Source organism: Trichoplax adhaerens, genomic scaffold, assembly GCF_000150275.1.
Source record: "Trichoplax adhaerens TRIADscaffold_28 genomic scaffold, whole genome shotgun sequence".
Taxonomy (NCBI): Eukaryota; Metazoa; Placozoa; class Uniplacotomia; order Trichoplacea; family Trichoplacidae; genus Trichoplax; species Trichoplax adhaerens.
The window spans coordinates 38,824-65,269 of record NW_002060969.1 but is presented as its reverse complement, the minus strand read 5'-3'; the positions used below and the strand labels follow the sequence as shown (position 1 = coordinate 65,269).

At 33.8% G+C, this 26,446-nt stretch overlaps 2 protein-coding genes across 2 annotated transcripts; both read left to right on the top strand.

Moving 5' to 3' along the window:
- Positions 1-135: 135 nt before the first annotated feature.
- Positions 136-11,456, top strand: TRIADDRAFT_51100 (uncharacterized protein; the record flags this gene model as incomplete). The annotated part of the gene is made up of 47 exons (XM_002117731.1): positions 136-180; positions 473-636; positions 723-960; positions 1,179-1,361; positions 1,445-1,696; positions 1,798-2,427; positions 2,555-2,710; positions 2,782-2,862; positions 2,950-3,039; positions 3,205-3,263; positions 3,338-3,542; positions 3,648-3,701; positions 3,786-3,935; positions 4,052-4,113; positions 4,188-4,236; positions 4,383-5,054; positions 5,123-5,203; positions 5,288-5,371; positions 5,456-5,562; positions 5,639-5,857; positions 5,922-5,994; positions 6,241-6,311; positions 6,392-6,492; positions 6,710-6,886; positions 6,967-7,127; positions 7,229-7,327; positions 7,402-7,530; positions 7,642-7,743; positions 7,871-7,960; positions 8,034-8,212; positions 8,293-8,350; positions 8,429-8,533; positions 8,631-8,728; positions 8,790-8,863; positions 8,965-9,041; positions 9,147-9,294; positions 9,362-9,438; positions 9,527-9,614; positions 9,687-9,808; positions 9,887-10,030; positions 10,327-10,416; positions 10,500-10,586; positions 10,680-10,763; positions 10,837-10,913; positions 10,975-11,056; positions 11,143-11,192; positions 11,258-11,456. The coding sequence occupies 47 exons, from the start codon at positions 136-138 to the stop codon at positions 11,454-11,456; spliced, it is 6,423 nt and encodes a 2,140-aa protein (XP_002117767.1).
- A 4,879-nt stretch (positions 11,457-16,335) lies between these two features.
- On the top strand, positions 16,336-20,294 carry TRIADDRAFT_61756 (uncharacterized protein; the record flags this gene model as incomplete). The annotated part of the gene is made up of 14 exons (XM_002117730.1): positions 16,336-16,428; positions 16,634-16,789; positions 16,925-16,998; positions 17,077-17,209; positions 17,318-17,406; positions 17,482-17,527; positions 17,704-17,871; positions 18,409-18,509; positions 18,641-18,720; positions 18,806-18,951; positions 19,052-19,174; positions 19,472-19,576; positions 19,960-20,070; positions 20,232-20,294. The coding sequence occupies 14 exons, from the start codon at positions 16,336-16,338 to the stop codon at positions 20,292-20,294; spliced, it is 1,488 nt and encodes a 495-aa protein (XP_002117766.1).
- Positions 20,295-26,446: the final 6,152 nt, after the last annotated feature.

The window sequence follows — 26,446 nt, the reverse complement described above, 5'->3', positions numbered from 1 at the left end:
CCTCTTTGTGGAATATCAAATTAATAAACAACTAGTGTGCTAGTGTACATGTACTACAGTAAATATCATATTTTATGAGGATATTCTTTTATCTCTAGATATCTACTCCACGAGTATATCCTTAAGACTTCCATAATGGCTGATGCCACTGCAAGATCACTACAATATGATTACCGAGCGGTAAGTTCATACATAATGGAACGTAAAGTAAATGAAGTACTACATAAACCACCGGGCTTAGAACGATGCTGTGCCCTTACTATTTAGAAAACATGATCCATAAAACAAAATTACGTTTAAATTAAGTTATACGCGTACGTTCACTAGTGCGGTTTATGATTGATTTCTTCACTTACGGTCGCGTGATAACCTCTGACAAGTACGGTATGATACTGTAAAATAATGAGCCCTATGCTCCCTAACCTAACTTTACTGCAACTAATAACCCCCCAACCTTATTGTGATTATTCAGAATTCTAACCTCGTTCTCCAAGCTGATATCTCATTGCTGGAAAAGCGCGGGAGGGATGAATCAACTGGTGAAGTTACTTCGCTCTCTGGCCACCTCGTCGGAACAAAAATGGGTGATAAAGCCCAAAGAGCGAAACCTCCAACAGCAGAAGAAGCAAAACCAAAGTACAGTATAGCATACAGTACTACTGTACAACTATATATTATTGTATCATTATCACTAATAAAAAATTTTCCTCGACACTTCGAAGGCGGCGTAAGATCACGTCCGAGAAGCGACAAGATATCCTTAAATCAAAGCAAGCTAGTTTATTATCCTCTGATCTATTCGACATGCCAAATATCTATAAACCCAAGACGAGAGCAACAAAGAGCACTTACGAACTGATGCTAAATATTGTTCAAGGATCACTTGGAGATCAACCTCGAGAAATTTTAGTTGCTGCCGCTGACGAAGTGCTAGCAGCATTAAAAAATGATAAAATGAGGGTTTGTAAAGTTCTCTCTGGATTTATTGATTAACACGATATTTTCGTGGTATTGTAAAGAATCCTTTCTTGTATTTGATGTTTCAATTATCACATAGCACGACTGTTAAATTTTACCCCGTTACTGTTATCGGCATGGTATTAATCTGTATTTTTAATATTTAATAAATAAAAACTAACTGGGCATACCATTATTTTTCTATAAAATTCTAATGTTAGGAAACTGAAAAAGCTCAGGCAGTTCGATCACTGCTAGGCTCTATTCTAGACGAACGTTTTTCCATGTTATTGAATTTGTCTAAGAAAATCTCAGACTATGGAGAAGAAAAGGAAACTGTCGAAAGAGAAGAAAACCTTGAAGAAACTGGTGTTGCTATACAATTTGATGAATCTGATGATGAAGTATGAACCGTACTTAAACTTATATTGCAATATTGCATTACTGTATACCGTAGTAGTGAGTAATAAATTATGCTATAATATAGGCTGAAGAACGGTATGACGATATCAAAGACGAAGATTCTGAAGAAGAAACCGAAGGAGTGGAAGCCGAATTTAGTGGTACGTTGCACAAAGGTGGAAGAGCAGACGACAGTAGCCTTGATCAAGAGACCTCGCGGGATTGCATTGAGCCACGCAGCATTGACGCTTATTGGTTGCAGCGTGAACTTAATAAAGCTTATGGTGATCATATGGTATCCAAAAAGAAGGCTGAAGAAGTCCTTGATATTTTGCAGGTACTCTTGAAAGCTTTACTCTCATTTATTACCTCTTAGGATATAAATTACTGATGAAGCTGTAGCAGAATTCGGCGCAATAATGTCTTATTATCTGTTAGAATGCTGGCGATGACCGTGAATGTGAGCACAAATTGGTTATAGCTCTTGGAATTGACCAGTTTAATTTTATCCGAATTCTCCGCAAAAATCGTATGCCTGTATTATATTGTACGTTACTAGCTCGTGCACAATCGCCTGCTGAAAGGCAAGTCATTGAAGCAAAAATGAAAGATGATCCTAAATTAGTGGATATATTGCGAGCTTTATCAGCTCTTGATGAAGAAGATCTCGTCCAAGAAGAAAAAAGTCGTAAACAAGCTGCCCGTGCTGCTAGAATTGAGGCTGGCGTAACCAATGAAGATGCTAATCAAGCCGCTGCAGTCGAATCCAAGAGGATGTTGTTACTAGAAGATATAGGATTTTTTGAAGGCAGCCATTTAATGGCAAATAAGAAGTGTACCTTACCTGATGGGTCATATCGTAAAGCAAGGAAAGGTTATGAAGAAGTCCATGTTCCTGCATTGAAGCCGAAACCTTTCGATGCTGGAGAGACTTTGGTTCCTATAAGTGTTCTTCCTAAATATGCTCAGCCTGCATTTGATGGGTACTCTAGTCTTAATCGTATCCAAAGTCGCTTGGTCGATAGAGTTCTCAACTCTGACGAAAATATCTTACTCTGTGCACCAACGGTAAACTTTGTAGATTCAAATTTGTCTTTCCTCTATATTATAGTGAAGTATCTATTTGATATACAGTTGTGAATTTCGGGAAAAAATCAATAAGAAAATAATATTTTCTCTAACCTGTCGATTGAAGGGTGCTGGAAAAACCAATGTGGCACTGTTATCGATTCTACGAGAAATTGGAAAAAATACTGACGAAGATGGAACTATAAATACCGAGGCGTTTAAAATAATTTACGTTGCCCCCATGAAATCTCTAGTTCAGGAAATGGTTGGCAATTTTTCTAAGGTGCTTCCTTGCTTTCCTTACTAGCCGAATAGTTACGTTAGGACTAAGCTATAAGATTTTCACTTTTATAGCGACTAGGTTCGTATGGCATTACCGTTAATGAGTTGACTGGTGATCATCAACTAAGCAAGGAACAAATGGATAAAGCCCAGGTATGTGCGACCTTAGAAAACTAGTAAGGGAATTATCAGAAAATTGCTAATAAAATAGACTGATAAGAATTATTCTCCGTTATATAGGTGATCGTATGTACTCCAGAAAAATGGGATATAATAACTCGCAAAAGTGGAGATCGCTCATTCGCGCAATTTGTGAGCTTAGTAATAATTGTAAGTGCATATTGTATTGGCCAATACTACTTATTTCTGTTTGTGTCTTACCCATGTAACAATACGTTAGAAAAATTTTACATTTACTAGTGTAATAGTACAAATCTTGGATAAATATTATCCTAATCTTACTGTTCATATTGTCTTTCACATAAAATTTTATAGGACGAGATACATTTACTACACGACGATCGTGGCCCTGTATTGGAAGCGATAGTGGCGAGGTTAGCAATTTTTGTTTAGGAAATGAATAAATTTTAAGCACAGTCTGATACTGGCCTGAATTATCGTTGTGTAGAACAATTCGTCAAATAGAAATGACTAAGGAGATTGTAAGACTGGTTGGACTTAGTGCTACATTACCGAATTATGAAGATGTTGCTACATTCCTACGTGTAAAGCCTTCGAAAGGCCTATTCTTCTTTGACAACAGCTTTCGTCCAGTTCCACTTGAGCAAAAATATATCGGAATCACTGAAAAGAAACCATTAAAACGATTTCAGGTAATGGCTTTTCCGCTAAACATCACTACACTATGAAAAGCCCACTTTCGTTATAGTGTACTTGTGTTACTACAATTATGCTTTTCTTTACTCTAACCTTTACAGGCTATGAATGACATTGTCTACGATAAGGTTATTGAACATGCAGGCAAAAATCAGGTACAAGTGACTAACTACTTTGGACTTCTAACGATTGTGGATACAATTCCTCTTTAGCAATTACCTTCTCAAAACTCTCTGCAGGTTTTGGTATTCGTTCATTCCAGAAAAGAAACCGGAAAGACTGCTAGAGCCATAAGGGATTTGTGCCTTGAAAAGGATACCATAGGGAAATTCTTGAGAGAAGATTCTGCTAGTACGGAAATTTTAAGAACCGAAGCTGATCAGGTCAAGGTACGCGTAAGATTAGTAAATACTCATTCTTAACTAATGCTGCAAGCTAGTATGGAGTTATATATTATACTAGTCTGTATTTAATAATAATAATGGGATTATCTTCCCTTGTGAAGAACAATGAACTCAAGGAATTACTACCTTACGGATTTGCTATTCATCATGCTGGAATGACAAGGTAACGTCGGCTTTTAATACCATCAGATCCTATTTCGGTCGACATTTTTAATAGATTATTTGTTAACTTTTCAGGGTCGATCGTACGCTAGTAGAGGATTTATTTGCTGACAAACATGTCCAAGTATTTACTATTTCTTTTATTAATTACAGTTTATTATAAGAACTTACTTGTTGCATGCTTAATTAGTATACTGAATGTTAGGCTACGTAGCATGTTATTCCCGAAAATTTTGATATACTAGTAATAAATTATTACTGTATATTTAGGTATTGATCTCGACCGCAACTCTCGCTTGGGGCGTAAATTTACCCGCACATACTGTTATTATTAAGGGAACACAGATTTATAATCCAGAGAAGGGGCGCTGGGTTGAGCTGAGCGCTTTGGATGTCTTGCAAATGTTAGGTCGTGCGGGTAGACCACAGTACGATGCTATTGGAGAGGGTATCGTGATAACGAATCATAGTGAATTGCAGTACTACTTATCCCTATTAAATCAACAATTACCGATTGAAAGTCAATTCATTACTAAATTACCGGATAGTCTTAATGCGGAAATAGTACTTGGTACTGTTAAAAATGCTAAGGAAGCGGCTAATTGGTTGGGTTATACCTACCTATATATCCGTATGCTTAGAAACCCTGTCTTGTACAGCATTTCGAATCAAGAAAAAGAAAACGACACTTTCCTTGAACAACGTCGCATGGATTTAATTCATACAGCAGCTTCACTATTGGATAAAGACAACCTAATAAAATATGATAAAAAATCTGGCAATTTTCAAATCACTGAATTAGGAAGAATTGCTAGTCATTATTATTGCAGCAGAGAAACGATTTCTGCATATAACAAACACCTGAAACCGACCTCAACTGAAATAGAGTTATTGCGCATCTTTTCCTTATCCTCAGAATTTAAGCACATTACAGTGCGAGAGGTATTGAATTAATATGCCAAATTTAGTTTTCGTTGGCAAAATTAATGTACCTTCAACATATCGTTTAGGAAGAAAAGCTCGAATTACAGCGCCTAATGGAAAGGATTCCGATTCCTGTCAAGGAAAGTATCGACGAGCCAAGTGCAAAGGTACATCATTATGGGTTATCAGTAATTTTAGTAAACAGTTAAAGTATAAGCATATGTAAAGAACAAATTTGATTTTTGGGATAGGTCAGCGTATTACTACAAGCGTATATTTCGCAACTAAAGCTTGATGGGTTCGCTCTTGCCGCAGATATGGTTTTTATATCTCAAGTAACTTTTGCTATTTTCATTAAATTTATTGCCTTATGTGGTTACTTATAGTTGATTTAATTGGTAACAAAAATATGTCAACAGTCTGCAGGTCGATTAATGAGAGCTATATTCGAAATTGCTTTGAGTCGTGGTTGGGCTCAAACCGTTGATAAAGTTTTAAATCTGTGCAAAATGATCGATAGAAAAATGTTTGTAACCTTAGATTTAATTTACATTATTGCTGTATAGAATTGACTATATTCTAAAATGTATAAATCGCTTCAGGTGGCAGTCAATGAATCCCCTACATCAGTTTAAAAAGATTCCCGTAGATTTAGTTAGAAAAATAGAGAAGAAAGACTTCCCCTGGGAACGCCTTTTTGATCTCGGCCACAACGAAATTGGAGAATTAATACGAAAACCTAAAATGGGTAAAACGATATACAAATATGTTCACCAATTTCCGAGGCTGGATATTAGTGCTCATATTCAACCCATAACCCGGTAAGCTAGAATATTGTATGTATTGACGTATAAATGTAAAGAGTAATGTTTCACGCTATTATAGCTCGATGCTGAAGGTGGAGGTATCAATTTCGCCAGATTTTCAGTGGGATGAAAAAATACATGGAAAATCAGAGGTATACAATCCAAAGTATGATTAATATTGTATTTGAACCTGTATGGTTCACTTTCTCAATGTTTGCATCTGTGCCTACTATAATCATAATCACCAAGTGTGGGAATCTAAATAATTGCATAAGTATACAAGACCATTGTAATACTGGTAGTAAAGTTGGACATTACAACTACTAGACAAATTCCGATGACGTATTATTACATAGCATTAACAAAGCGAAAAATATCTAACGAGCATTCTGTACTAGGCTTTCTGGATATTTATAGAAGATGTCGATGGTGAAGCATTGCTCCACAGCGAGTATTTTTTACTGAAAAGGTACGTTAAGGAAATATTTAATTTTTCATTATCTTTTATCCTCGTTGAATATAACCGTTCAATTTTTAATTCCTGTACAGTAAATATGCTAGCGAAGAACAAGTTATAAAGATTTTTGTCCCGATATTTGAACCTCTTCCTCCACAGTATTTTATTCGAGTAGTGTCTGATCGTTGGCTGGGTAAGGATCTGGTATCATTCGGTCGTATATTTTACCTTATTGTTTTATTAATTAATCAGGTTATATAGTGTAATAAAGTTCAGGATTGTACAATCATGGATTACTAGATGCACTGATATATTTAGTAGTCTATGGTACAATGTACTTGTATACCAGAACACCTATCAGTACCAATTAAAACAGATACCATCGGAAAATTTTTCTATATTGATATTAGGTTGTGAAAGTGTATTACCTGTAACCTTCCGGCATCTAATTCTTCCCGAAAAATTTACACCGCCGACAGAATTATTGGACTTACAGCCTTTACCAGTAAAAGCATTGCGAAATGTTGCTATTGAAAAGTTCTACAGTGAAAAAAATTTGACTTTTTTTAATCCTGTTCAAACACAAGGTATTATTCTACGTCATGATCTTTAGCAGGATTCAGTAACAAAACCCTTTTTTAATACTTAATGATCTCATTCCTACTAGTATTTAATGCGTTGTACAATAGCAATGATAATGTCTTCGTTGGGGCACCTACCGGCAGTGGTAAAACGATATGTGCTGAATTTGCTATAACGCGGCTTCTTAATACCCAAAATGACGGAAAATGCGTTTATGTCACGCCTTTCCAATCACTAGCTGAAAAAGTTTGTATATCATACTAAACAATGCAATTACCTTAAATTGTATATGTTGTAATATTATATCATCAATATAATAGTAATCTTATTAAATTTTTTTTTAATAGCTCTATATTGAATGGATGGAAAGATTTGAAAAACGTCTCGGAAAAACGGTCAATATTTTGACTGGAGAGATCAGCATCGACATAAAACGATTAAGTACAGTAAGTTATTCTTCGTTAAAAAGTTATTATAAAATTCGTTCTTTCGCTCAATACTATACTGGCCTGTTATTTAGGGCAATATAATTATCAGCACTCCCGACAAATGGGATATACTTTCGAGAAGATGGAAACAAAGGAAAGCTGTATTAAAAGTGAATTTATTTCTAATTGATGAAGCTCATCTTATTGGTGGGGAAATAGGGGTATGATAGGAAGTAGTTAGATTTTAATATATTTTGTTATATCATGGCAGATTTCTATCAATTATCGGTACTTGTTTTCTATAATATTAATTATTTGTTTAAATTTATTAGCCATCGATTGAAATTATTTGTTCTCGAATGAGGTACATCTCATCGCAAGTTGAAGACCCAATACGCATTATTATGCTTAGTTCACCTATTGCAAATGCATCTGTAAGTAATCTATGAAACTAAAAATTACGTAAATACACATTTCAATCCAAGACGGATTGGCGTTTTTAGGAACCAAATTGGATATCTTTTGTCCAGATCAGTAACTACTGTATACTTTGTTATTTAGGATTTGGCTCAGTGGCTTGGTGTCAGCAGTAGCTGCTTGTTTAACTTTCATCCTAATGTAAGGCCAACGCCGTTAGAGTTGCATATACAGGTTTGTAATTACAGATTCAATCACTTAGCAATCATGTTATTATATTACTGATCCTAATGTATTTTCTCTGTAGGGGTTTCACACTACCCATTCGCCAACCCGATTTATAACAATGATTAGGCCAACTTACAATACGATTTTGAAGTATTCCCCTTCGAAACCTTGTATTATTTATGTACCATCTCGACGACAGACAAAACTTACGGCTCTTGATATAATAACTTATTGTACAGCCGACGGGGATGCACATCGGTATGCTAAGTATTATATGGAGCTCAAAATTAATGTTATATTAGTACTTCTTAAAATATGAAATTTTTAATTATTTTTAGGTTCTTACTTTGTCCAATAGAAAAAATTGAAAATTATCTTCGTCATATCTCAGACAGTGTTAGCTATACTATCAAATTTATTCGGCTTGCGTATGCAACGACGTTCTAATTTTTAATACGTTAATTATAATAACAGACGTTAAAAGAAACTTTGTTGCATGGCATTGCGTATGTACACGAAGGTTTGAGTGATACCGAACTAAGAATAATCGAGCAACTATATGATGCTTGTTACATACAGGTAGCCTGCCATACAAACATAACAGTTACTTTATTTTATAGTCAGTTCTTGCAAAGGTTGCAAAATTTTTTAACTTTTATTGTTGTTTTTCTTCTAGATTGTCGTTATCTCTAGAAAAATGAGCTGGAATTTTAATTTTGGAGCCCACTTGGTAATTGTTATGGACACCCAATATTACGATGGTAGAAATCACACGTAAGGTTTTTTTGTAGATGTCAGTTATTACCTTATTATTAAGGCACCGACATTATCACAGGTACGTCGACTATCCAGTAACAGAAGTCCTACAGATGGTTGGAAAAGCTAACAGGCCAATGATTGATAATGCAGGTTGGTGAATTATGATAATGAAAATTACAGAATGACTATCGTATCGGACCATCTATAATGTTCGAGTCTATTTAATTATATTCGATATCTGTAAATTGTAGGTGTTTGTGTGATCATGTGCCAAACATCGAAAAAGGAATTCTATAAGAAATTTCTTTACGAACCATTACCGGTAGAGGTAATTAAGTGATCTGGATCTTATTAAAAGAATTATATCATCATTACATATTGATGCTCGAGGAAATACGCACACTTTCTTAACAAGCTTCTATTTAATATCTAGTCCCATTTACAACACTGCTTTCATGACCATCTCAATGCTGAAATTGTTACAAAAACAATCGAAAACAAGCAAGATGCTGTAGATTACTTAACATGGACTTTTATGTATAGACGAATGACGCAAAACCCTAACTACTACAACCTGCAAGGTCCATTATACGTTCATATAGCATTTTAAATTTCTTGTGTAACAACTTTCTACTCGGTAATTCATAGGGGTTAGCCATCGACATCTGTCCGACCATTTATCGGAATTCGTAGAGACTATCTTAGACGATTTACAGCAATCCAAGGTTACGAATCGTAAATATCTTAAAAAAGTTATCAATTACCATTCATTGCCAATGCTAATATTTCCGGTTGATTATAAATTATAATTAGTGCATTGCTATTGAGGACGATTTTGACATTAGCCCGTTGAATCTTGGTATGATTGCATCCTACTACTATATCAATTACAGAACAATCGGTAAATCCGGACTAATGAAATTTTATGCACATTTTACTTCTCGTATATATAATTTTTCTCTTTAATCTCTAGAGCTTTTCAGTATGTCTCTTGCTGGCAAGACTAAACTACGCGGTTTAATAGAAATTTTGGCTTCGTCCGCCGAATATGAAAATATACCAATAAGACGCCATGAAGAAAGGATTCTGGCCAAGGTGCTTATTTCAAACGAAAATGATTAGTATCACTATTGAATCGTTTTTTATGACTACCTTTCACTTTCCGGCATTCAGTTAGCACAACGCGTCCCATATAAATTGCCTGACCTGAAATTTAACGACTCTCATAATAAGACGAATCTTCTACTACAAGCTCATATGTCACGGATACAACTACCTCCGGAGCTTCAAATGGATACTGAAGACATTCTAAATAAGGTTCAACATTCAATTTTATTAAGTGACTGTCTTATAAGTTATATCGATTATAGCAAGTTAATTTCCAGCTGATTGAAGAGTTACGCGTCTCTTACAGTCATCCGATCACTTGCAATATCGATTGACAGTTGATTTGAGACACGTGTGATCGATATCACTTGATGTTATAGGTCTACTGAAATATTCAAACGTTTTACGTATAAATGAACGACACTCAATCTTTTAATCTATAGTGACGATTACAGTAGGTCAGTAGCACATCGAAATTTAACCTGCTATCTTTTACTAAATTGAAGGCTATCCGTTTGATTCGCGCATGCGTTGATGTCTTAAGCAGTAACGGATGGTTAAGCCCGGCTTTATCTGCCATGGAAATCGCTCAAATGGTATGCTATTAATGCCAGTATATTAGTTATGCCCTCGTATGTTTTAATCATTTGAATATCTTAATTATTGATAACCTAACTAGTTAACTCAGGCTGTCTGGAATAAAGATTCCTACCTTAAACAATTGCCACATTTCACATCAGAAATTATTAAATCATGCACTGAAAAGGTTAGTCCTATCTCATAGTAACTGTTTATCACTATGCTTTGTCTTAATGATATTACGAGTTTTCACCATATTGTCTGTTCTTATTTACATAAGGGCATTGAATCTGTCTTTGATGTAATGGACATGGAAGACGGGGAGAGAAACGATTTATTACAACTCGATGATAAGCAGATGCAGGTTAGTCTTCTTATTGAAAGGCTTTTTCTTAATCTACTTTCAGCACTTCAGTCATTACTATAATATGAAATAGGACGTTGCAAGATTTTGTAATCGGTATCCCAATATTGATGTATCTTATGAAGTTGAAGACGAAAGCAATATTATTAGGTAACATTTATTATCGCGGTAATTTTATTGCTAGAAATTAATGTTGCCTATTATTTATTAGCGGATCACCAGCAACTGTGAAAGTTCAATTAAGCAGAGAAGATGAAGTTAGCGGTCCAGTAATAGCACCATTCTTTCCACAAGTAAGTCCGATTTTAGTATTGAACAGATATTACGAACATGATTTGAAAATGGGTACATATTACCGATCATTCTCCACTAACAATAGAAACGCGACGAAGGCTGGTGGTTAGTTATTGGGGAGTCTGAAGACAACAAGTAATTTTTTTAGTATAACTTTAAAGCTCATCTTACCATGTATTTACGTTATTATCATTTTGTAGCCTGTTGTCCATAAAACGACTAACATTACAGCAGAAGGCCGACATCAAGCTTGACTTTATAGCATCTGGACCTGGTAAACATAGCCTGAAGCTTTTATTAATGAGCGATTGCTATGTTGGATGCGACCAAGAATTTATCATTGACATTGTCGTTGGTGAAGATAACGAAACGAAAAGCGAATTTATTAACGAAGATTAATTGCTTTTTTTCACAATTTAAACCGTAAAACCCTTCCGCAAATAGCTTACGAGATTGTTCTGGAATTAAGTTTATCACCTTTATAATTTAAAACCCTGTTGCTATTTTGCAAACATTAATAAACTACGATAGGCATTACTGTAGTTTCTAAATCGAAGATGTACTAACATTCCCGTAATTTCTACTGTAATGTTTTAACAGTAAATACCTATGTGAGGCATAATTCGGATGGTTAATTGCAAACATTCTATCTACGCCTTATTAAATATAAATGTTATGGTGGTAACTTACGTAGCTACCGTAAAATAGCTAATAAACTGCTATTATTTTATATTTATGGTGAAATTTTTGTCTTGGCTTGCTAATGTATGACGATACTTAAATTAATCTTAATGTTTCTGGGCTTTAGAATTTTGCTCTTAATGGTAAGCTACCGTAGCTATATAATGAATCAATCTAAGTACAGTTGCCCTTTGAAGTTTTATGACATGCAGTACGATAAGTTTGTTACAAGTACTACAGTACTGTACACTGTACAGTACACGGATGGTTATATTTGTCTACTCAATTTTTTGGCGTATTACTATCAATTTTATATACCAGCATAGTTTATTATTGTATTTCTATCACGAACTGGCGACGCTGTGACAAAGTAGCGTAGAGCTCAAATCTACAGTACATACCTCGTCCTGGCCTAGCCGCGTATCAAGGCGCTAAATCTGATTAAGAACTCTGGTGTACAGTACGTGTGTACCCTATCCCTAACCTAATAGATTTCGCAGTGTCTCTGCGCCTTCGATTTTACGTCAGATATTAACCTTATACTGTATAGAACTTATAGCCAGTGACGAGCCATACCTGAACCTTGAGGTACCTATACCTCAAGTGAAAGACGTGATCGTAGAGGTAAAACTGTAAAAGGAAAAATTCTATGGACGTGATATAGTGATACACTCAGGTCGCTAGACTGCGCAAACTCCTCCGCTAATTACTAGATTACAATATCTACAGTACAGCTGTACTGTACAGTAATACTGTAGACTGTAGCAGTGCCGAAGTTCAATTTTTATCGAGAAGCCGCTGGTTCTACAACCAAACCTTCGACAGCTGTAACTGTATGTTGGCCCTTCTTTCTAATCCACTGTTCTGGTACAGAATACATGTACACTTGTACAGTACAGTATAGTATCAGGGACTACTAAACAGAAAGAGACGGGACAGGAAACGGTTGTTCACTATACTGTACTAATAATGTGGAGACTGATTATTTTTTGGTCATTTCAACTGTATCACATATCTGTAATGGCACACTACAGTCTGCGATTGACATCCAAATCAGCTGTTATTAGCCTGCCAAGTTGCTTTTAAGCAGTATGGTTACGCTTTCATCAGTAGCATACTACAGAGATGGCTGATGATACAGTATCGATTTGCATGAAAATGGCGAATCCATTTATGGATTGTAACATAATAAAAAATCTTAAATCTATTAAATATTTGGAAATTATACGCTTAACAATGTTATTTTTCGTGCGTTTTACTCCTTATACGATGTGTTAAGCGTAAGTCTGAATGAAATGTTTTAGCTTATTTCATAGGATTTGTAAGATTGACTTCGAATTGGTTTTTGATGTAAAAATTCTAAATCTTATTCAATACTGAGTACTATACGCTGTTTCCATGAGTGTACAGTACAGTTCAGTACAGTACAGTATAGCCATACCATACCTTGTACTGTATATCTACAGTACTAAGAATACTTTACTTCGTTCCTGTAGTGTACAGTATACTGTACTGTAGTACTGTATGCAAGTTTACTACAGTACGGTACAGTACTGTACAGTACAGTACAGTACAGTAGATAAGTGTTAACTCTACTGTACAGTACAGTGTACAGTTTACAGTACTGTACTGTACAAGTGTACTGTACTGTACTGTACATTAGTGTACTATACAGTACTGTATAAGTATTACACATGCTAAGCTGCATTGTACTGTACAGTACAGTACAGTTAATGCTTCCATGACAAAAGTAGCTACCAAGTACTGTAGGCGTGAGAAAGGTTCGGTTATAACATTAAACATTTAATTGTGAACAACGCTGCGTACAGCGTAGTTAACGTTTCATAAACGCTTATGCCGTGATCACTGATCAGGTACCGCCGCAGCCTGCAGTGTGCATACTGTATGTGAAATATAGCCTTTCCGAATCTCCTTGCATCCAAATGGCGGGTAAGAGGTTGAAATGTTCATCAATTCATAACGTAAAACACTGTATGCAGGCTCGACTAGTAATTTTGTTTTACTTTCTTAATAACCAAAGATCTTCAAAACGACAGATAACATCCAGTATAATATAAAGTACTGTACTACATAGCACTTATCAGCCGTCATATTCCATGAATTGCATTGTACTGTAGATATGTGCACTGTACCGTACAGTACGTTCACGATTTGTTGTGTATCGACAGAGCTTATTAAGACTTAAAATCGCTGAAATCTTATCTAATAACTTCACCATAAAATGCGTCTACGGTACACTAATCAACTATAAATTATCCACGCAGCTGAATCTGAAACGCTGTACACTGTACAGTACAGTACTGTATTGTGCATGAATATTGCTCGTTAAATTTTTGTGGCATGTACTGTAGAATACTGTAGTTTGCTTAGCCTGATAAGAAGTACACTATAGAGATAAATGAAATTCGATTTTCACACGAATTTCATTTATTATATACAATATTATAGCTTTTCCTAACAGAAGTTGTTGTAAGCGTTTGCTTCTGTCCTGTTGCTATCTATTACATTATTCGTATGTCAATGCGCCAATTCATCCACTAGCTCAGACACATCCGGAGAGTATTCACTATAAATTTACGCATTTGGAGATCGGGTAAATGACCTCTTACACCGTTTAACAGCTTCGATTTTAACAGAAAAGAGTTCCCTTCAATAGTTAGAATGGCAAGATTTAATTCCTAACCTTAGTTTGTGCTATCAAAATATCAATAACACCCTTAAAATATCTTTATACTCCTATCTCTTAGATCCGAGTTAGCTTTGATATACAGTACGTACAGTTCTGTAAGTCACGGATAATTATAGCTACTGTACTATACTGTACTTTTTAAGTGCTGTATGCGAGAGATCAGAAAAAAACTACGTAGTAGGTGCGCCGTATACCTGTACAAGTGTACATTTGTACGGTATTATTAGTAAATATAATTAATTATTAGAGACTAAACGAGAACAGCTGGTGATTGAAATTCTGACAATTTAGGGTTGTACGTACTGTACACTGTACAGCATGGCATAATTCACTGATCATATGATCCTATCTGCAACAATATTAATTACTAATTACGGACAAATATCAGTGGGTAAGTCGATAGTTGGCCATTTTCTTACCTCTGTGCCATGCAATTGGTACCAGTAACTTTAGTTTTACTAAAATAGCAGGTATATGCTGCGCAGACATACTGCAGTATAGCAAGTAAGATTGATTTATGTACGTAGTTGTTTGTTAAATAATTATTAAAAACGTTTAGACTTGCATAACAATATGCACCGTACCATAATTTCAATGACTGATCACGAGTAGAATTCTGTACAGCTCATGGTAAACAAATACAGTCTTCTATACTACATAAAAGTTCCAAAATGGCTGCATCAGGTAATAACGCAGCCGCGGGGACCATTCAATGAATTCCTAGTACTGTAGTTCGCAACTTTAATTATATAATGACAATGTTATGATCTTAGTATAATCCAGATTCTAATGCTGTCTAGAGCCACAGTTTGCTATCTTAACATGGTTTTAGACCGATGTAATTGTTTTTGCACAATTCATCTCTAGTTTCTTAGTGTAATATTGAAACTTTAACTTGTTTGATACAACAGCTTGCATACTCTTGACCCTCTTGTACCATTCTGTACAGATTTTGACGGCGGAGATGAACCCACTCGTCGTCCGACTCGTGGCATTTTGAAGCTATACTATGGTTTGCAAGAACAAGGAGGGTCACAAACAATCGATCCATTGGATATCGACAGTAACCAATTTAAAGTAGAATCTTATCTGTCCAAACAACTTAGAGAGAATGGACTTCAACAATTAATGGAAAAGGAAACGGAGATGGTCAAACGTTAGTAATGAATTTCACATGCCTAACCTTAAAAATCTTATTAAGAATGTCATAACGATGAAATTTTATACATTGATAACAATAATTACTATTAATAAATAGTAAATTATAAGTTTAAAAATAGTGACATAAAACTAGAAAGTATTCCCGTCATTTAAAAGTGTAAGGATTACGGTAATGAGCAATCCTGTTGGGGCCACAGAAAGACATGTTAGAGTAGCGATTTTTCACTCCAACAAAAGCTATAGTAATACACGTAATGTGATGGAAAGTTCTATAAATATATTTGCAGAAATAGCAGAATTTGACGGTGGAATGTTATGGAGTAATAGCGCGAGATTCTGTTGACACATCCTATGAATGATATGGAGTGCCGTAGGCTTTCCATAAACAATCCTGTAATCGTTAGCCCCCTATTGTAGTTACTTGAAATTTTTATACTATTACGGAATCCTTTCTGAATTTAATAAAATCACGCTATCCCAACTGTATTTATTACTAATACGACCTCGTATAAATACGGTATAACTGTAACCCTAGAAATCACTGAGGTATATAATCGTTTCTGATGCATTTAATATTTCCGTCAAAAATGATTTTAAAACCTTATTAGTTAGTTGCCAGTGAACTACTGTAACACACTAACGTAATTCACATATATACTTTTACCCCTCATTATCCTTTACATTAATATAATTCATATTATGGTTGTACATATGATTTTTACCTTAATGGCAGAAATTCGAGCCCTGGACAGTGAAATGCAAACTCTAGTCTATGAAAACTACAACAAATTTATTAGTGCAACGGATACTATCAAAAAGGTATGTCTTCTCTGCTTTGATTACGTTCTTTGTCGACTGTAAATCGCAAAATAAGATAGGACCATCTAAAATGATGTCTTAGATTAATCATTACTATATCGCATAATCGACAGACACGAAATTTGAGATCATCTAACTTGGTAATAGCATTAAAAAATATAAGTAAGCGTTCTCCTGTTGCTTTGCTTTCCTTTCCTTTAAATAGATGAAACATGATTTTAAAAAAATGGAAAACGAAATGGAGCAGCTTGCAATCAAAATGTCATCAATTACTGAATTTAGCAGCAACATTAGTTCAACATTGGCTGAAAGGCGTCAACAAATAACGAAATTATCGGGAGTTCATACATTATTGAAGAAAGTAAGTAACCACTGCATAGCTGATTTACGAAATAACGAAGTATAGCTTTTATCTGAGCTAGAAGTCCCTTATTGACATATTTCAAATAGAATCAGAAAATCTGACTTACATTTTATATCATCAATATATTCTTAGCTACAGTTTTTGTTTGAGCTTCCATTTCGCCTGAAGCAATGTATACATATGAAGTCCTTTTCGCAGGCAGTTAGGTTGGCCTGATATTAATATTTAGAGTTTTAACTTCACAGCATCAAATGATTATTATGATATTCATATACTATGATTAGGTATTATACTAAAACAAGAGATATTCTCGATCGGTATCATCATGAGCCTTCCTTTCAAGGGATACGCAATGACTGCCAATCTATTATGGGTGAACTATGCAAGATTCTAAAGGAGAAGTTTGATGATCCGGAGGTCAGAATATTCGAATATATTTAGTTGCTGAGCTTATACGTTATTACAGAATTCAAACTATTAATTTTAGGTTTATTACTCCATTGATTGATTTTCCAATACTTTCAGTCTACCTCTAAGGAATTGACGACATGCGTTGAACTTTTACTGCAATTAAAGGAAAAACCTGATGAACTGTATGATAAATTCTTGAACCAGTATGTACAGTATTATAACTGTTCCATCTGTTGAACTATGATACGCAATTAATTACTGCTATTTTCCTTACACAGCGCTAAGCGACGTCTAGATGAAGATTTACAGTTTCTCAGGCAGCAAGTCCGTAATTTTTGATATAAAGTTTTTAGTATGCTTTAACAAACTTGTAACTATGAATTTAATTATATTTAAAGACAAGGCAAATCAACTTTTTTAGTAGCTTATCAAATTAAATTTTTATGTATAAGATTGTTTAAGTTAACAAACAATATTAATAATTCTAATACCATTCTTAGCTACAATCAAGAAAACTTAACATGCATACTGTGAGTGTTGATGGAGAACAAAATCCCAATTTCGTTACAGAAACTTCGGCGATCACCACCTCTGATGATTTGCTTAATGCAGACGTTTGTAGAAAAAGTTATAGTCCAAACGCTAATCCGGCCAATATTCAGTCGATGGTGAGTTTCTTAAACAGATATAATTCGTTTACTAAATTCCTGCGACACAATTATGTTATCACATACTTTATTATATGACACGAAGCCACATCATAATAAGTCTTGTTCGAATGCAGGATATCTTGGAGTTTATTGATTGCGGCTGTAATGGATTCATAAGCGACATGTGTCTTGTAATTGCAACATATAAAGAGAATTTCATGCAATATCATAGTGATATTGGGTGTGCATACTAAACATTTATAGTATCTTAATGCCTAGCGATGTCAGTCTCACAATAAATCATTATCAAAAACAGAACACCACTTCAACGTGAAACAGAAAATGCGGCAACTGAAAGACTCAGACAGTTTGTCCAAAAAATGTTTAACGATTATTTAAGCTATTGTCAGGATTTTATACTATTGGAAATTCCTTGTGTACGTAATTTATATCTAGATACACTTTAGATCATTTTCGTTTCGACATTTTGTAATAGCTTAATGATGCATTAGCCTTTAACAATGGGTGATCTATGCCTACTTTGCCTCATTGCAGACCGATAGTGAAGACAATCCTATCCTAGTTAGAGCCCTTGACAGATTCTACAGACGTTTACAAGCTTTAGACAAGCTACTGCCTGATATTGGCATAAAAGAGTAAGATAACTTCCATTCTAAATATTCTGACACTCTGAGAGATACGTATACCATATACAATATAAATTAAAACTGTGCACGATCACAAAATATCTTGGTATCTGACTCTATCCTGATTATAATTATTACAGGATAAGCTTAAACGTGGTATTTGATGCAACACGAGAGCGTTTACATCACTATCTCAAGCAATTGAAAGCGTATTTTGCAGGTTCGCTAAAATATTTCATTGTATTCAAATTAGTCTTATATAATGAGTGATATTTAACGTCACTTTCCTATTCTTAACTTACTAGATTGCATAACTGATATTAGGCAGACTATGGCGAGTAACAAAATATCTCAAAAAGATAAAGAGCTGGAAATTAAAATGATCGATTTATTACATAGAACTATTTCAGCTGTCACCCAAAAAATGAAATACTTCCTCGATCATTTGGAGGTCGATATTATGTTATCATTATATTTGGCACACAGTATTACATTGTATTAATGAGTGACCACTAATGCACATAACATTACAATGTATTGCTTTATCGCAGGAATTTATAAACCCGGATTTCACTACTATAGCCAACACAGCATACTTTCGAAATAACTTTTGTCGCGATGTCAGGGATTCATTCGTTATCAATTTTATCAAGCATGTCAACATAGTAGCGAAAGTTAGGAATATCAAAGTTATCTACTCGTAATTTTATTACATAATTTAAATGCGCCGATGGAGCAGTCAAGATTTTGATTTAATCGTTTTAGAATTTTTGCACGACCATTCACGGTAAAGGAATGTCAATACCACCGGAATTATTGCTACTACTTTCCCGCCTCTGCTCTGATTTTCACAATTCGACTATTAATTATATAGTAAGCACGCACCTTTCATTTTTTTTATCAAATTGAGCTTTTACAATACTTGAAGTACCTCTAATTGCTACAGCATTTTACTGTTGCGAATTTTACAGATATCTATAACAGATGAGAAATTTCCCCACATTATTGGCGGTGATAGTAGCTCAAACAGTCTATCAGTTATGGAATTACGTCAACAAACCAAAGATACTGCTCAGGTTATATAGTAATATTATAATCACAATTCACGTTATCTTAGTATTAAAGTACCTCAAATATTTTAGACTCTACTGGATTACTACGTAAAAACTCAAGGGCTAATAATATCTCAGGTACCCACATCACACCATAAATTACTAGTTTATTTTGATGTAGATAAGATTACTGACCACCAACAGGGACTACTGAAGAAAAAATTTGTCCCCCAAATCTCAAGCTAATCCCCTCCAGCCAAACTAAGCCTTCCACCTTCTCCTTACAAGAAGGGGAGGAGAGAAAAATTAACAAAATTTCTTCTTGAGTAGTCCCTGTCACCAACTAGGCTATATGTTGCATAATTCTAGGCAGTAGGTATACATTTATATTTCGATTTACATTTTAGATGATAAGAAAAAGCGTTGAAACGCGCGACTGGATGAACACCATTGAGCCAAGGAATGCCCGTTCTGTTATGAAAAGAGTTGTAGAAGATCTCAACGCTGTTGATGTGCAGGTTGGAATGTTATTTGAAGATGCATCAAGACACGATATCGGCTCAGGTGAAACGATGTTATCACTATACTGTTTAAAAGGATATAATTATTATTATAATTAAGCTAATTCATGAATATCTTGACGAAATTATATGGTAAATATTTTGTTACTATGGAAAAGATTCAGGGAGGCGTCCACCTTCAAGAAATCAATCTAAACAATGGGGATACAGTGGAAAGTTAGCGAATTAAAATTCGATTCTGTGTCATACAGGAAGCAGAATGCATCCGATTAACATCTTGATTATTTATTTCGTTAGTGTGGCACCGTTTGATACTAGCTTAATGTCTAATATCCAGAAGCTATTTACAGAAAGGATTGAAATCTTTAGTGCCGTAGAATTCAGTAAATTATCTGTTATGACGGGAATAGTTAAAATTGCTTTAAAAGTATGTATCTTTAGCAGTATGCTAGAATAACTGTAAACTGTATTTATAACTGAGGCACTTTTATCTTCAAGACGTTTCTTGAGTGTATCCGACTGCGCACTTTTAATAAATATGGTCTGCAACAAATACAAGTCGACACATACTACTTATACCTGCACTTATGGAAATTCGTTTCTGACGAAAGGTAGTCGATCGTTCACTCTTGTGCGATGTTCATATACTCTTTTATAAATGATTTTATGTTAGTCGTTACTAAAGTAATATTTAACATTATTTTAATAACAGTATAGTGAGTTTTCTATTGGATGAGGTTGTGAATAGTACTGTAAATCGATGCCTGGAACCTTTACTTATGGAACAAAGCGTAAGCAAAAATTTACCGTTGTGCTACCTAATTATAGTTTGTTAAAATTCATAAATATATTTATAGATTGTAGAAGTTATTTGTGATGCCAATTAAGCTCCTAGTGAAAGTCAATGAATCAGAATTTGGCAAGATCGAATGGTGAACGGAAGTGTACAATCATATTCAATTAATAAGATTCAAAGGCGTATATCATCAACGGAGATATGACGACATTGCGGAAAAATGCAAGACAATTACTTGACACTATAGCGTGCTCTTTTTAAAATTATGCTCTAGAATTCTTTTAAACACTGTATATTGCAGTGATAATAATATACGTGCTGAATTGAAGATTCACCTTATCTTTTAACCTATAGTAAACACTTACATAGCGTTATATCGCAAATTCATAGTACTGTATAAGTAAGAATCTTTTCTAACATTACTCGCCGTGTTGCCAGGGTATAAATATTTATCTATTCCTCCATCGCTATGGATTCTATTTGATTACGGTAAATTTTACCTTAAATTTCTTTTTGAAACTGGGTTAACGCTTGTTACCTTCAATTGATTTAATAGATTTAATTTCAATCCAGTTTCGATCGTTATAGCTATAGCAACCTCGCAAATAGTCGAAGCTAGTGCAAAGTGTGCAATTAGGTATTGTACTGCGGTAGTAGACGACTAGACGTACGAATTCATCTACAAATCTTTATCTGAGAAACACGAAATAAAGATATCATGTGGCATTATAAAATGACAGGTGTCATACTCTGATTAAGCGGATTAATCCATTTGAAATTATTATTTTTGTACTTTTTCATTCATAAGTCTGTCTGTTAATATTATTCTATCAGATGCTGCAAGCCTTACCTTAACCAATATTTAAAAATTTTAACAGGCATACACTAAAATCCTTAAGGAAAGGCTGATTTAGTTATTATACAAAACCGCTATTAAAACGATTATGATAGGTTTCACTCAATTGTGAGTAACACTATTTATAGCATTTACATCGAATATCCTCAACTAATTTTAATTTGTATTAACAAAAGGTTTAAAAATATCTCACTATTAGCAATTTCCTAAGTGTATTGCTGTTTACCATAAAACAATATGAGCACAGCACTAAAATTACCGGTAACTGCGGTAAGCAGAATTCGCAGGTACACCTCCATTACTTTATTGGGTATACAGTAAATCTATCGTCATTTTCTATCGATGAACTATTGTTGTAAAGCCAATGAAAACCCAGGCCATAATCTTGTAGAAGTTTTCTAGTAGAATTGTGATATATGAAAATGACAGACCTTGTTCGGACACGAACAAAAATTTACAATTAATATCAAATTTACACCTAATCCAAGCAATCTCACTTCACATAAAGCGACAGAATATTGGTACAATAACATGTTTATAAACTAGCTGAAATACCTATTCACGATGAACAGACACTGTATACTTTTCTAAAAAGTCTACTAATAAATCTATTCAGTTGATTCATTACCGGTACCTGCGGACAGCGATTTATATTTTGAAAAAAATTTATTCTTGATCATTATTAATAGATATACGCGATACGTATTATAGCAAAGCCTTTTTTAAAATATATTTCTTGTCTCTCCGTTAGCAGTATAAATTAACAAATTGCTTGAACTTCCAACCCTGGAACAAAAAACTTAAAATTGACCATGTGAGAAACATGTATCAAGTCGACCAGTTAAGAAATTACAGTAATTAATTGTACAGTACCAGAGACCACTCAACTAAAAATTTTCTCTTAAAAGCGTAAATTTTCTGTCAAAGGTCGATTCTCACTGTATTGTAGGTACAACGGTAAGGGTCTACTGTCAATATAATGATAAATTCAAGTAGTAAAACATATCACTTAAATCCTCACAGGTAAAATTTACTCATGATTAGACTATAAGGTTTCATTGACTTGACAGTTCACATATTTCCATGATAAAGAAATTTAAGGATTGCGATATGTGTCTATAATTCATATCAACGAGGACCTTATTATTTAATCCAGAGTAGCCTACATTGGTTGAGATTTTCTAAGGCTATGCCATTATATATAACGGCAGATCTAAGTAATAAATTAAATTATATTCATTAGAGTTTGATTTTAGTAGAGCATATCTTCGATTCCTGATCCTTCAATTTTTAATCTTTAAACTAGCATACAGACTGCAAAACATCGAAACTTATGCTTGCAGTAGCCATATCAATTTAAATATTTTAGCATCTTGGTGTAAATTTAAGTATTATCTCTATTATGAAATTTCCTTTAAAGATTTGGTTAAGATGCTAAATAAAGATAAAAATTCTATAACGCCATAGAATTTATCTTTAATTTTGCATACTGATGGCATTAAACATATATTGCCAAAGTATATTTGCTACAACAAAATAACAACCACGAAATATGGCGCTAGATTTGATTTATACTAAATCTTGAAATAATATGTTTCGCTAGAACTTTGTCTACAAAGGTTAATCTATACGGCTGGCAATGTCTTTCTAATAAATTTTTATGAATCAATTGTGAGATTGCTTCTTTATACGCAGTATATTTCGGATTCTAAAATTTAATTGTAATCTAAACAATACCGTAGATAATAAAAAATGTATAATATGCAATCACTCTATTTTGGGGAATGACGTTGCCATTTGGGCATTTTAATATTTGCATAAGTATTTCGATCCACTTCTACAATCAATTCTTAAATAGATCGGAACCATATAACAGCTTGATTTTAATGATTTGACTTCGAAAAAAGTTAGATTACAGGTGCAATATTGTTTACGTATATACATTATCTATATATAAATGATAGTAATATTTTATAATCATAAATTCTAATATTTTAACATTTTTAAAAAGAAATGTAGTATTTAATTATATTGCGGATATTATATGTTAGCTGCAATAAGAAGGGATAGATAAAAGGTGAATTAGATCGATGTGAATCAGCGGTGTGTCCAGTGACTTACAATACATTCACATTCATTTCTATCATATGTATGTTGATTACGCATAAATATGTTTTGGATTACTCTGACATATTTTTAGCTTCCAGATGTATGATAACCTCAGCAGACATTTACACCTTCAAACAAAACAAATCTAAAACTAAAACACCGTTAGGGACGACTCGTCAAGAATAGAATTATGTTTATTTGTATAGACAAAGTTATAAAGCCTTGGCATTTATAGATTAAAAAATTAGTCTTCTTAATAATCTTCTATTATGCAGCGACTTCCTCTTTCCCTGTCATTGTTTACTTTAATCCGCACCTTCAGGATTATTAACAAAAGTAGCCAGTTGTTACCCTTTGTTCGTAGTTTACACGTATTATTGTAGTCGAATAGTCTAGTAATTTATTAGTTCTTGTCAGTGATATTATAGCATTAGTATTCGTAAGTACTACGTATAATATTACGTAATTCCGAGTGTAATCATAGATAATCAATAGTGCAGAAGCTATAAAAGCAAATGTTTTGATACAAATCGATTAATCATTCTACACCTTGAACTGATCTTATCACCGGGCCGATTACTTTACATAAATGTAAGTGGAATTATATAAAATATTTGAAAGAATAGTATAGATTATCACTAAAAATTTATAAAGAACTTGCTTATTTCAAAATATAGCAATTAGTTTTATAACAGTAGCGCATTATTCGCTTGTCTATTTTTTTATGAAAGCACAAAGGTACTTGTTTGAATTTAGGCTTCAAAGTTGCTGTGCATTGATAAATGCGATACCGTAGACAAACATAGAATTTAAGATTTTATCTATAAATAAGAAAGCCTCGATAAATATCTATATAAATTGCGATTTTCCAATTTAAACAGATTTATTCGAAAATGCTGAAGATGAAAAAATTTATCGTAGTGATTATAAGTGCCATGTGGTTCTATCAGCTAACGAACGCAACGCCGCGTCGCTTTACATCTGTAGAACACAAGCGCTTTGTCGAAATTCCAAAACGATTCAACGATTACATAGGAAATAGCAGACTATTGACGAAGGGATGGGAGGAATCGATACGACATGTTCCCTACAATCGTCAAATTCTGCACCCTAAAGGTAATAGCGCTAATATCAAGTTATACTAAAACCATTGAGACCTTCAGAGCATTTTCTACTATAAATATTTTTCACATTTGGAACAATTTTTACATTAACTTGAAAATAAGTCTCATTCCAATGATGGAATATAAATATATAAGTACTCCATCGTTGACATATTTTATTATACTGTAATGAAAAACACTAAATTAATAATTCATATCGAATATACTTAAATCAGGTAAATACGCTACACGTACTATATTTTACATTATTTCAAATAGCTGAATAGTAATAGTGAATATGTCATACTATATAATAGTAGGATGTGTACATAGTTCTAGAACAACCGTTATTTCAATTTCTGTGGTTATGATTTAATTGTATCATGTGTTTCCAGTTCTATTAATATATAAGATTACATGATTATAATAAATAGATGATTCACAACGAAGATCCTCCTTGCTAAACAAGATACTTTCATTAACAAAAAAAGGGACCTCGAGAAATGTTAATGAAAAAGATCAAACAACAGCGCCTCCAAAAAAGAATAAATCCAAATGCGGTAGATTTGGTAGTTTTTGGCTAATGTGCATTTTGGGATAATATAAGATTACGAATATAAATATACCTTGATGCTTCTTGTTAATGTACTTTTACAATGACGTATTCCGGATTCCCTATATTATTCAATAATGTATACATATGTATACTCAAACAGTTTAATTGTAATGTGACTAGAATGGTCTATCTGCTGTTCAGTAGCAAATACGATTGTTCTTTTCGAATTTAAGCTCTAAAGAATATCCGTTTTAAATGAAAATCACCATGAGTACTGAATTAAAGTCAGTAAGATAGTGTTTGTGTCAGCATAGCTTTTTATTACGTTCGACGTGAGGACTTCAAGTATACTTGTTGAAAATGTAATAGTTATGAAAATTTCTTATTCCGCAACCAGTCAGCTGTTGTTTACTGACGTCAACGACTCCAGTCGCGGACCACATGCCTATTTAACTTAGTTTAAGATACCTATAATTATTATAATTAACTTACCCTTGTTTTTAATGCATTACATTAATAAATAAACTCAACACACCATATAACTTTCTATGTAGTTTTTGTGCGACTGTAATTTTTGTAAATATTGCACTAAGGCTACCACTAGACAGTAATAGTAAATAGTAATATTACTTTAGTGAATTGACTTACATAGAAGCATCCATCGTACTACAGTCAAGTTTTTGTAATATTTTAAATTATTAAGGTATATTTCGCCTAAAGCCAAGTCCTCCTACTTGGCTTAATCAACGAGTTTAAACGTATTAAAATATGGCAATGCTACTTAATACATTCTGAAGTTTTTCCTTCTGCGTTATCTTGCTGAGAGATTTTATACTGAGATCAAATCTAAAATTGATTGTAGATCAATACTATAGTTACCATAGTTACTGAATAGCTAAACTAGGAGAGAAAAAATCTACCGGTCCTTTACTACATGATATAACACAGTAGGC